The 13,506-nt window shown below is 42.8% G+C and overlaps 1 protein-coding gene across 1 annotated transcript in view; it reads left to right on the top strand.

Annotated features, from left to right (window-relative positions):
- The first annotated feature begins 4,752 nt into the window (after positions 1-4,752).
- LOC122560063 (breast carcinoma-amplified sequence 4-like) overlaps positions 4,753-13,506 on the top strand; it is a 29,995-nt gene continuing 21,241 nt past the window's right edge. The window contains exon 1 of the mRNA XM_043710267.1: positions 4,753-5,135. Within this exon, the coding sequence (XP_043566202.1) occupies positions 4,908-5,135 (228 nt within the window). The 5' untranslated portion in view covers positions 4,753-4,907. The remainder of the gene's footprint in view (positions 5,136-13,506) is intronic.

The raw sequence follows: 13,506 nt of genomic DNA, 5'->3' as shown, positions 1-13,506 counted from the left end.
TCATCACAGCCAAAAAAATATTTCTCTATTGTCAGTTGAGGCATTTTGGACTCTTGAGTTGATTGTGGTGATAAAAGCCTGATAAGATTTGAAATTGCAAACTTGTCTATACAGAGCAAGATTTATAACACAGAGGAAACCTCCTTCTATCATCACTTATTTTATGAATAAGGAAGTTATAGAATTACTTCAAATTTTACTTTCAAAATTCCAAAGGTTTAGTGGTTGCTGTCTGTTTTGTAGCAAACCAAAATATTTTATACTGTACTTCGTGGTGATATTCTTCCAATACTGGATTCTGGAACAAAATATTTATTTAACTTTTTAAAGATAATATGTTTTATTTATTGAAAACATGAATTACACTTTTGGAATCACTGTAACAATCCTGCCACTGGATAGCATGCTGATTGATTGATTGTTTCTGGTATCAAAGATGTATGGCAAACGAATTTTCAACTAGTAATTTAAATAATGATTAGTTCTTGTATTTTAAGATTGCATTGCACTTCAAAAAAAAAAGTTAATTGGTAATTGAATTTCTATGATATGGCTTTGTGCAAGCACTATAAGAATATGAAGACAATTGTGATTGTTAAGTTATTTGACTGAGAGGCTAAAAAGGTAAAGTAAATGAGGGACATAACATAGTAGGGAACAACTATTAATGATGTTCAAAGTTTATGCGAAGATTTGTAGCTCGGGTGCTCGTTGTTGTGGTTCTGTTCGCCGAGCTGGAAGTTTTTGTTGCAAACGTTTCGTCCCCTGGCTAGGCAACATCATCAGTGCTTGGGAGCCTCCTGCGAAGCGCTTCTTTGATGTTTCCTCTGGTGTTTATAGTGGTCTGTCCCTGCTGCTTCCGGTTGTCAGTTTCAGCTGTCTGCTGTAGTGGACACTATTCAAAAGTGCAGTCGATGTGTTTGAGACAACAACTCACCAGAACGAAGGACCCGATACCCAACATGAGCAAAACTAATGTAGTGTACAAAATACCATGCAAGGACTGCACAAAACACTATATAGGACAAACAGGAAGACAGCTAACAATCCGCATACATGAACATCAACGACATGACCAGCTATCCTTAGCCAGACAACAAGCAACATGAATTCGACTGGGACAACACTACTATCATAGGGCAAGCCAGACAGAGAACAGCCAGGGAATTCCTAGAGGCATGGCATTCATCCACAAACTCCATCAACAAACACATCGACCTGGACCCAATATACCAACCACTACAGCGGACAGCTGAAACTGACAACCGGAAGCGGCAGGGACCGACCACTATAAACACTGGAGGAAACATCAAAGAAGCGCTTTGCAGGAGGCTCCCAAGCACTGATGATGTCGCCTAGCCAGGGGACGAAACGTTTGCAACAAAACCTTCCAGCTCGGCGAACAGAACCATATTAATGATGTGTTATCCTAGCCAATAGAGATGTTTTGTAGCCCTGAGTGGATAACTTTGTAAGATTTGGTACATTGTTTCTCCAACAAAGTAGAGTGCGTAGTGTTACTATCAACATGATTAATATATTTTCGCAGACCAAGATCTTTGAGGTAGAAATCAAATTGAACTTCGCTTGCACAGTAATATAAATGTAAATTAGAAAATGTCTTTCATGAGTATGACCCTACATTGAAAAATGTTTCCTTTTGTATTAGAGTCCTAGAGGTGTACAGCACGGAAACAGACCCTTCGGTCCATCGCATCCATGCTGACCAGATATCCCAATCCAATCTAGTCCCACCTGACAGCACCTGACCCATATCCCTCCAAATCCTTCCCATTCATATACCCATCCAGATGCCTTTAAATGTTGCAATTGTACTCGCCTCCACCATTTCCTCTGGCAGCTCATTCCATACATGTACCACCCACTGCGTGAAAAAGTTGCCCCTTAGGTCCCTTTTATATCTTTCCTCTCTCACCCTAAACCTATGCCCTCTAGTTCTGGACTTCCCCACCCCAGGAAAAAGACTTTGCCTATTTATCCTATCCATGCCCCTCATAATTTTGTAAACCTCTATGAGGTCACCCCTCAGCCTCCGGCGCTCAGGGAAAACAACTCCAGCCTGTTCAGCCTCTCCCATAGCTCAAATCCTCCAACCCTGGCAACATCCTTGTAAATCTTTTCTGAACCCTTTCAAGTTTCACAACATCTTTCCAATAGGAAGGAGACCAAAGTAGTGGATAACCAGTATATCAAATTGCTATACTACTTTATATTCATAATTATGTATCAAAACTTTAAACATCGAGCTCACAGCAGCTTAAAATCATAGGAACATGGAAAATGGGAGCAGGCCTATTTAGCCTGCGCTGTCATTTTACTAGTTTGTTGCTGATCTGTCTCAGCATATTTTCCCACCATATCTAAGTACTTTTGTATCTAATGTATAAACCAGTGGAAATGGTTACTCGAAAGGAGGCATAGATCCAGATGCACATTAAGGGGTGAGATTGCTTTGACTGTTAGAAACTGTGTATGAGGAATGATTAGTGGGCCTAAATAAGGGTAAGGAATCGGTGCAAGCTTGATGGGCCGAAGGGCCTGTTCCTGTGCTGTCTTGTTCTTTGTTCTTTTCATTCATTAAAAATTGATTCTAATTGATGTGTCTCTAAGACTTCATGAGAACAAAGTGGAGAAACGATCATTTTACAGTGCCTCATTTATCCAGGGTCATGTTGGAACAGAATGTCTATATGACAATGATGTGGAAGTGTTGATGTTGGACTAGGGTAGACAAAATGAGCAGTCACAAGACACCAGGTTATAGTCCAACAGGTTTATTTGAAATCACAAGCTTTCAGAGTCCAGCTCCTTCATCGGGTGAAGGATCTTCTTGGAGATCCTCTCCACTTTGAGCTGGCAGTTTGTGGTGTTGATGGTACCCATGATGTGGAGGTGCTGGTGTTGGACTCGGGTGGGTAAATCACTTTACCTGAAGAAGGACCAGCGCTTTGAAAACTTGTGATTTCAAATAAGCCAGTTGGACTATAACCTGGTTACATGTGACTTCTGATTACATTAATGAGTTCATTTGAAATTTTCTGCCATAGATAGGAAAAGTGGATATGTATTGGCAATCCTGAAAAACACATGATACAGTAGTCTAATGCTGTGCATGTAATTTTTGTTTAGGCTATTTGGGAATTTTGTGGTGCCCTTTGAGAATGTGGCACTTAGTTTTTTTTGTAATGTTGGGATCATGTCCAGTCACTTTACGTGAACTTTTTTTGAGCCAATAAAGTCTGCTACAGGTGGTTAAAAAAATGCAGTGAATACTATTGCAAAGTACCTACTATACTGCCAGATGAAGCAAATATGTCAACCAACCCATTTTCAACCTTTACACTTCTTGTTGGGATCCTATGCAGTAATTATCTGTGTCTCAGCTTGTTATCAGCTCTTTTATCTCCTATCCCATCTCTCTTTTTTTTCTGGAACACAGTCACGAGGTGTACTCACTCTTCTCCTCCCCGCCTCTGCTGCCCCCCCCCCATAAACACCATCCTTTCCAAACGATTTTTAGTTCTGAATATGTAGTGAGAAAAACCGCCAGACTTGCTGAGTTCCTCCAGCATTTTGTGGATTTAAAAAGTTTTATTTTTATATATACATCTGCATAGGCTTTTGTATTTTGACATGGTTGTGCAAGTAGAAAGGGAGAAGAAACCCCTGACGCATACTAAGTTCAGCCACTTCTGTGCTGTTTTCCTGAGATTTAACACTATAGTGTAAGAAATGTAAGACAATTGTCTGAAAAACTGAAATTGCTGAAGAAACTCAAGATTGCATTTGTGGAGAGAAAACTAAGTTAACATTTCGAGTCCAGCGACCCTTCTTTCAGAAGACAATTGGTTGCTTCCCTTGATTTTGACTACTTTGCTACTTTTTTTTAAAGTGTGTCATTGGAAAAGCACAGCAGGTCAGGCAGCATCCGAGGAGTGGGAAAATTGATGTTTTAGGCATAGGCTCCTTATTGGGAAAGTGGTTGGGGGTGGGGGGAAGGGGCTGAGAGATAAACAGGAGAGTGGGGTTGGGGGAAGGTAACTGGAGATCTACCTGTTGCTTTCCCAGCTACTTTCTCCCTCTGGCCCTAAACCTCCTAATTTGTCTCCTATCCCGCATTCCTGATGAAGGGCATATGCCTGAACATTGATTCCCCTCATGATGCTGCCTGACCTGCTGTGCTTTTCTAGTACCACACTTTTCGACTCTGATCTCCAGTAGTTGCAGTTCTCACTTTCAGTCTTCTGCTTGTTGACCTTAGAAAAGAGAAATAACACAGCAAGCCCGACAACAGCAGCAGATGGAGAAGTTTACATTTCGGGTATAAAGTTTCTTCAGCAGTGGAGGTGGGGGTAGGGGGAACTGCAGATAAAGAAGGGGAGTAGGGCTTTGGGTGGGGAGAGGTGAACATAGGTGGTAGGTACAACTTGGTTATGATGGGAGGGATGAATCTGCTTGGAGGAAGGATTGATAGGTAGAATGGAAAGGAAGGTTATTTGAAATTGGAGAACTCCTTGGGTGCTCAGCGCTGTATGTAAGGTGTTCTGAAAGCTAATGCTTCCAAATAAACCTTTTGGATTGTAACCTGAGGTCGTGTGATTTTGAACTTTGTCTATCTCCAAGTCATACTTTTCTCTCAACTGTTACATTTAGGAGAGGTTCCAGTTGGTTTTCAATATCATTTGATGCCTGGAATGAGTTTGTACAATTGAACCTCCAACCTACGTGTGTCGCTATGCTCTGTTCCCGGTGTCAGTTATAGCGCCGCCTGCAGGCTGGGAGGGACGGTGTCGGGTGAGTGTCGCTGAACGCGGCTGACGCAGTAGTGCTGTCGCCAAGGTAACCGCCGAAGAGGCCGGGAGGCTGCTTGGAAAGTGGCAGTTTTTATGGATCAGGAGGAGGAGATCGACAGGCGGCAAGCGGCCGCATGCCCGGATTCTGAGCTACTGGTCGGGTTTGGTAGAGGGAGCGGGAGTCCGGTTTCGGAGCTAGTGGTCGGGCCTTCCAGCGGGAGCGGGAGCCCGATCTCGGTCTCGGAGCCAGTGCAGAGCTGGGTGATGCAGCAGAGTGCACAGGAGCTGGCGGCATGTCTGGGAGCTGAACCTTGTCTGGAGGTAAGTGCAATCCAGTCAGAGCCGACTTGGAGTGAATTCGGCATCCACCTTGAAATATTAACTTAGTAAAGCTCATAACTTGAAGCATTAATATTTTGATGGAAATGGGATATTTGCGATCTGGTGTAGTTTGTCTTTAACTGCGTTAGGTTCAAAGTTAGAATAGTTTACAAAAATGTTCTGCTCCTAATCTGAAATCTGTACAGTTTCGTTGGTAGCGGTCTTCGCTGATCTGAAATACAAACATTTATTTAGCCCTTCCGGTGCACATATCTTGGAAGTACATTTATACTGCAGTTCTAGCAATATTGTGGGTTTATATTTGATGGGACAGCTAACCTACAGGTTAAAGATAAAATAAAATCTGTAGATACTGGAATCCAAAATACACAGGCAGGAGGCTGGAACAACACAACAAGCCATGCAGCATCAGGAGGTGGAGAAGTTGATGTTTTGGGCGTAACCCTTCTTCAGGACTGGTTAAATGCAGGTAAACTAGTTATTCATTATCTCACTGCTGTGGGACCTTGGTGTGCACCAATATTACAACAGTGATTAGAATTAAAAAAGATTAAACTCCTTTGGCACACCTAGAGCTTTGCAAAGGTGCTGCAACATTATAAATATTCACATAACGTATTATAAAAATTTCAAAGCGCTTTCACAGGAATATTTTAAGCAAAGTATGGTACTGAGCCATTAGAACAGATGGCCCAAAACAAAGAAGTAGGTTTGAGGAGCATCTTTAAAAAAATCATAGGAGTTAGCGATGTGTACAGTGGAAATTCAAGAGCTTAGGGCTACTCAATTAATGGCATGAGTATCAGTAATGGAGGATTTTAAATTAGACCACATATCTCAGACGATTATGGGGCTGGAGGGGATTATAGAGATTGGGAATGGTGAGACTGGAGGGATTTGTCAAAATAGCCATTAACATGAAGCCATTGTAGGCCAGCAAGTGCATAAGGGGCATAGTTGAATGGGCTTTGAGCTGTAGCAGGGATGAAGTTGAATTATAATATGGAATTGTAACTAGGTGTCTTGGTGATGCCAAAGCTTGTCTTTTTGAAAGCTCATTTCGGGATTAAATATTACATCCTGTCACCAACAGTCTGGGCTAGGATTATTGCCGGAGAAAGGGAATAAATCAGTGGTTAGGAAAATGAGATTTGAAACCAATGGCATAGCTTAAATCTTCTCAATGTTTAATAGGTGTTGGATTTGTAATACAAAAAAGTTGCAATATTTACTTAAAAGAAATTGTGCTTTTCTGGTGGTGGATGTCAAGTAAGCAACCTGTTAAGTTGGGAATCAAGAAGTAGGACTAAATGTTGCCAGTGTACTTATCCAAAAGCACAGCATTAGTCTTCATGTCATCAAAGGGCATCATGCAGGTGGAGATTAAAAAATGGCCAAGGATAGATCCATGGGAAATCCTATCCCAGAGATAGCAGGAGGAGAGGACATTGCAAATGATATTTTTGCAATGGTTAGGGTAGCTAAGAATGGTCTAGAAAAATTAGTCCCATCCAGCTGGATTACAGTCAAAGGCTGCAACTAAGTCTAGAACGATGAGGGATAGCTCGCCTATCAATACCATCTTTCTACTTGACTGAATATTAGAGGTGGGAGAAAGTGAGGACTGCAAATGCTGGAGGAAAATATCAGAGTCGAGTGTGGTGCTGGAAAAACACAGCAGGTCAGGCAGTATCCGAGGAGCGGAAGAATCAACGTTTAAGCATAAACCCTTTATTAGAATGAGGCTTGTGGGCTGGCGGTGGCTGAGAGATAAACGGGAGTGGGGTGGAGCTGGGGGGAAGGTAGTTGGGAACACAATAGGTAGATGAAGGTGGGGGAGAAATTGATAGGTTTGAGCAGAGGGTGGAGTGGATTAATGGGAAAGACGATGGACAGGTCAAGAGGGCGGTGCTGAGTTTGGAGGCTTGGGACTGGGATAAAAAGAAGGTAGGGGAAATGAGGAAACTGGTGAAATCCACATCAATCCCTTGTGATTGCGGGGTTGCATTATTTGAGGTGCGCAGTATGAAGGTACTTTCATAATAGCTGGAAAACAGAAATTGAGAGAAACACAGTAGGCCAGGTTGGAACTGTGAAAATTACTGATGTTTTTGATGTGAAGGGATTTACTGTGAGATGTTACAGATAATATTAGTCCATCAGGAATATCTAATAGTTGTGATAAAGCATTCCCACACCTGAGCATTCTCCTGTTTTCTGCAATTGTTTTACTACTTGTTCACAGACTTAAATTTGACAATTAATGAAATTAACTGTAATGGCAAATCTGGTTTTAGGAGAGCTTTGGCAGAAATAATTTGACCTCCTTGGACACTTCAGAAACCTTAGGTTGTTTTCAGACCTATACTCTCGAATCATTGCACAACTGGAGTCAGGTGGATGTTGAGCACAGGATAATAAATTTAATGGAAGGAATTAGGAGGCCATAAGCATAATTAATGAAGTAAGTTTTTGCAAGTGTTTTTGAACAGTGGGCATGGGGTGAAATGTCAAAATACATTAGCTGGTGAGGATGAAAGAAAGCAAGCAATAAAAGAAGCAGAAAATAAAACAAAAATTGCTGGAAAAACTCAGCAGGTCCAGCAGCATATTGGAGAGAAATGGGAGTTAGCATTTTGGGTCCAGTAACTCCTCTTCAGAACTGAAGCAGGATTTGATAACAGAGATGCTGAAGTGGATATTAGGATTCCCAGATCAGGTGGGTTGAAGCAAAACCAGTAGGCAGCAGGAACTAATTGAGGTGTGTGAGGACATGGATGATGAAGTTGTGGATTATTTGAAGTTTGTGGCACAGGAATGCTCATTGAGAGGTTTTGGTTGTAGTCTGAAGAAGACACAAATGAGAGGGCAGAAGAGATGAAGTTTGTTGAATGCCATATGTTTGAGGTAAGGGAAACCAAAATTGGTCATGGGAAAGCTTGAGATTAAACTGAACTTTAAAAATTGCACAACATTTGGTTAAGCATCAGCAAACAGCCAGAAAGTAGTACATTTGTAGATTTACTCTCAGACATTTCATCACCATGCGAGGTAACATCATCAGTAAGCTCCAATGAAGCGTTGGTGTTCTGTCCCGCTTGCTATTTATCTGTCTTGGTCTGTTGTGGTGGGTGATATCACGTCCGGTTCTTTTTCTGAGAGGTTGGTAAATGGGGTCCAAATCAATACTTTTGATAATGGGATTCCGTTTTGACTGCCAGGTCTCTAGGTATTCCCATGCGTGTCTTTGTTTAGTCTGTCCTAGGATGGATGTATTGTCCCAGTCCAACTGGTGTCCCTCTTTGTCTGCATGTATGGATACTAGTGATAGTTGGTCATGTCTTTTGGTGGCTAGTTGGTACTCAGTTGGTTAGTTTCCTGCCTGTCTGTGCAATGTAATGTTTGTTGCAGTCCTTACAGGGTATTTTGTATATGGCATTTGTTCTGCTGATTGTTGGTACGGGGTCCTTTAAATTCATCAGGAGCTGTTTCAGTATGGTGGTAGCTTTGTGGGCTACCATGATGCCTAGGGGCCAGAGTAGTCTAGTGATCATCTCCAAGATGTCTTTAATGTATGGTAGGGTGGTTAGAGTCTTTGGCGTGTTGTGTCTTCTTGTTTAGGTCTGTCATGTAGGAATTGGCGGACTGTGCTTATCGGGTACCTGTTGTTCCTGAATACTTTGCATAAGTGTTTTTCCTTGGCTTCTCATAGTTCCTGGGTGCTGTAGTGTGTTGTGGCTTGTTTAAATAATGTCCTGATGCAGCTCCATTTGTGGGTGTTGGGATGATTGCTCCTGAAATTGAGAATCTGGTCAGTGTGTGTGGCTTTCCTGTCGACACTGGCCTCCCGATTTCCTTTGGCTTTTCGTTTTACAGTGATGTCTAGGAAGGGGAGTCTCGGTGTTCTCTTCCTCTTTGATGAGCTTTATACTGGTAAGGATATTGTTTATGTGTTTGTGGGTTTCTTCTAATTTATTGCATTTCATGATGACAAAAGGGTCATCCACATTGTGGACCCAATGCTTGGGCTATATCGTGGGAAGGGTTGTTCGTTCCAACCTCTGCATATCTGCTTTTGCTAAGAGACCTGATACTGGTGATCCCATTGGCGTGCCATTGATTTGTTTGTAGATCTTGTTGTTGAAGGTGAAGTGGGTTGTGAGGTACAGATCTACTAGCTTGAGGATGCTGTCATAAAGTCATAGAAATGTACAGCACGAAAACAGATCATTTAGTCCAACTCGTCCATGCCGACCAGCTATCTCAACCCAATCTAGTCCCGCCTGCCCGCATCTGGCCCATATCTCTCCAAACCCTTCCTATTCATATACCCATCAAGATACCTTTTAAATGTTGCAATTATACTAACCTCCACCACTTCCTCCGGCAGCTCATTCCATACACGTACCACCCTCTCCATGAAAAAGTTGTCCCTTGGGTCTTTTTTATATCTTTCCCCTCTCACCCTAAACCTATGCCCTCTAGTTCTGGACTCCTCCACCCCAGGGAAAAGACTTTGTCTATTTATCCTATCCATGCCCCTTATGATTTTGTAAACCTCTATAAGGTCACCTCTCAGCCTTCGCGCTCTAGAGAAAACAGCCCTAGCCTAGTCAACCTCTCCAATCCTAGCAACATCCTTGTAAATCTTTTCTGAACCCTTTTAAGTTTCACAATATCATTCTGATAGGAAGGAGACCAGAATTGCACAGTGGCCTAACCAGTATCCTGTACAGCTGCAACATGACCTCCCAAATCCTGTACTAAATACTCTGATCAATAAAGGGAAGCTTACCAAATGCTGCCTTCACAATCCTATCTACCTGCGACTTCACTTTCAAGGAGCTATGAATCTGCACCTGAAGGTCTCTGTTCAGCAGTATTCCCTAGGACTTTATCATTAAGTGTATAAGTCCTGCTAAGATTTGCTTTCCCAAAATGCAACAGCTCACCTTTATCTAAATTATCTAAATTAAACACCATCTGCCACTTTTCAGCCCTCAGGCCTCTGATCAAGATCCTGTTGTAATCTGAGGTAACCTTCTTTGCTGTCCACTACACCTCCAATTTTGGTGTCATCTGCAAACTTACTAACCATGCTTCTTATGATCACATTCCAAATCACTTATTTAAAAATGAAAAGTAGTGGACGCAGCACTGATCTTTGTGGCACTCCACTGGTCACAGGCCTCCAGTCTGAAAAACAACCCTCCACCACCACCCTCTGTCTTCTACCTTTGAGCCAGTTCTGTATCCAAATAGCTAGTTCTCCCTGTATTCCGTGAGATCTAACCTTGCTCCAGTCTACCGTGGGGAACCTTGTCGAATGCCTTACTGAAATCCATATAGATCACATCTACTGCTTTGCCTCATCAGTCCTCTTTGTTACTTCTTCAAAACCTCAATCAAGTTTGTGAGACTATCCCTAATCAGTCCTTGCCTTTCCAAATACATGTACATCCTGTCCCTCAGGATTCCCTCCAAAAACATGCCCACCACCGATGTCAGGCTCACTGGTCTACAGTTCACTGGCTTGTGCTTACCACCCTTCTTAAACAGTGGCACCACGTTTGCCAACCTCCAGTCTTCCGGCACCTCACCTGTGACTATCGATGATACAGATATCTCGGCAAGAGGCCCAGCAATCACTTCTCTAGCTTCCCTAGTGCATGATGTGGCAGGTCAGGGACACTGATGGTGTCTCTGGCTCCTGTAGCTGTGGAAAGTGTGTACACATTCAACTCATGAAGGAGCATGTTGCAGCACTGAAAAAAGAACTAGATGACCTCGGGCTCATCCGAGAGAACAAGAATTTTCTGGACAGGACCTTCCAGAAGAGCATTCCAGAAGAGAGAAGGGAGATGACAATGAGGAAGGAAGAGATGATTCAAGTACAAGAGACTCCAGGGGAAGTAGCTCTCATGAACAGGTTGACTCTCTTGGAAACTGTCAAGACAGACGACACTGCCAGTCCGAGAGGTGGACAAGTCTGCCAATCGAAAATTGGCGTGGAGGCAGAGCCGAGGAGTCAGACATCATGCAGAGTCGAGGTAGTGGGGACTCCATAGTGTGAGGGACTGAAAGGGGTTTCTGCAACAAAGGCAGGATGGTACATGTATGGAATGTGTTGCCTTCCTGGTGCCAGGATCCAGGACATCACCGACCAGAGTGCAGGGAATCCTCAAGGGCGAAGGTGAAGAGCCAGAGGTGGTGGTGCATGTCGGCACAAATGATGCTAGGAAGAAGAGGAGGAACATTCTACAGCGGGACTTCAGAGAACTCGGAAGAAGGCTTAAAAGCAGGACTTCCAGGGTGGTTATCTCTCCAGTTCCTTGGACTGGAGAGGGCAGGAACAGGGAGATAATGGACTTGAATGTCTGGCTGAGGAACTGGTGCAGGAAGCTAGGATTTAAATTCTTGGATCACTGGGGTATGTTTTGCGGTAAGGATAAATTATACAAGAGGGACGGATTGCATTTTAATAGGTGGGGAACCAGCATTCTGGCAGGCAGGTTTGCCACTACAACACAGGTGTGTTTAAACCAAGTAGTGGGTGGGAGGGGACATATTAGAAATTCAAGTAGGAAGTTAAAGGGAAAGTGAGAATAAGAGGAAGTTAAGAAAGACAACAAAATCAATGGAGCAGAAAACTCGAGATGGGATCATACAGTATGGTCAAGTGAAATAGGGATTGATAGGAAGGTTGAGAGGAGTAACAAATTAAAAATATATATGAATGCACAAAACATAAGAAATAAGGTGATGAGCTTGAGGCTGAATTGGAAATTGGCATGTACAATGTTGTGGGGATAACTGAGACGTGGCTTCAAGTGGACAGGGCCTGGGAAATGAATATTCAAGGCTAAACGTGCTATCGAAAGGACTGATGGGCAGAGGGAGTGGGGTGGCTTTGTTGGTTGAGGAATGAGATTCAGTCCCTTGTGAGGGGGGACATAGAATCAGGAGATGTAAAGTCAGTATGGATAGAGCAGAGAATTTCTAAGGGTAGAAGGGAGTTATCCAGAGGCCCCCAAACAGTAGTCTGGATGTAGGATGGAAGTTGAATAAGGAGTTGAAATTGGCCTGTCGCAAAGGTATTACTACAGTTGTTATGGGGGATTTCAACAAGCAGGTAGACTGGGAGAATCAGGATGGTACTGGATCCCAAGAAAGGGAGTTTATGGAGTGCCTCCAAGGTGGATTCTTAGAACAGCTTGTACTGGAGCCTACCAGGGAGAAGGCAATTCTGGATCTGGTATTGTGCAATGAACCAGATTTAATCAGAGACCTCGAAGTAAAGGAGCCATTAGGAGGTAGTGACCATAATATGATAAGTTTTAATCTGCAGTTTGAGAGGGAGAAGGGAGAATCAGAAGTTGAACAAAGAGACCTATGGAGCTATGAGGGAGGAGCTGGCCAAAGTTCAATGATTCAATACCTTAGCAGGGTTGGCAGTGGAACAACAATGGCAGATCTTTCTGGATATAATGCAGAAGGTGCAGGACCAGTTCATTCCAAAGATGAAGAAAGATCCTAAAGGGAGGCAGGAACAGCCGTGGCTGATGAGGGAAGTTAAGGATTGTATAAAGATAAAAGAGAAGAAGTATAACATAGCAAAGATGAGCGGGAAGCTGGAGGACTTTAAAATAGCAACAGAGGATAACTAAAAAGGCAATACACGGAGAGAAAAAAAGAGGTACGAAGGTAAACTGGCCAAAAATATAAAGGAGGATAGTAAAAGCTTTTTTTAGGAATGTGAAAAGAAAAAAAACTGGTTAAGACTAAAATTGGTCCCTTGAAGGCAGAAATGGGTGAATTTATTATAGGGAACAAGGAAATGGCAGAAGAGTTGAAAAGGTACTTTGGATCTGTCTTCATTGGGGAAGACACAAGCAATCTTCCAGATGTAATAGTGGCTGAAGGACCTAGGGTAATGGATGAACTGAAGGGAATTTATTTTAGGCAGGAAATGGTGTTGGAGAGACTGTTAGGTCTGAAGGCTGATCAGTCCCCGGGACCTGATGGTCTGCATTCCAGGGTACTTAAGGAGATGGCTCTAGAAATCATGGACACATTGGTGATCATTTTCCAATGTTCTATAGATTCAGGATCAGTCCCTGTGGATTGGAGGATGGCTAATGTTGTCCCACTTTTCAAGGAGGAGGCAGAGGGAAAACAGGGAATTATAAACCGGTTAGCCTGACGTCAGTGGTGGGAAAGATGCTGGAGTCAATTATAAAAGATGAAATTATGACTCATTTGGATAGCAGTAACAGGTCAGAGTCAGCATGGATTTATGAAGGGAAAATGTTGCTTGACTAATCTTCTAGAATTTTTTGATGTAACTATG

The sequence above is a fragment of the Chiloscyllium plagiosum genome, chromosome 20 (assembly GCF_004010195.1).
Source record: "Chiloscyllium plagiosum isolate BGI_BamShark_2017 chromosome 20, ASM401019v2, whole genome shotgun sequence".
NCBI classification, from domain to species: Eukaryota; Metazoa; Chordata; class Chondrichthyes; order Orectolobiformes; family Hemiscylliidae; genus Chiloscyllium; species Chiloscyllium plagiosum.
This window is presented reverse-complemented; position numbering and strand designations above follow the sequence as displayed.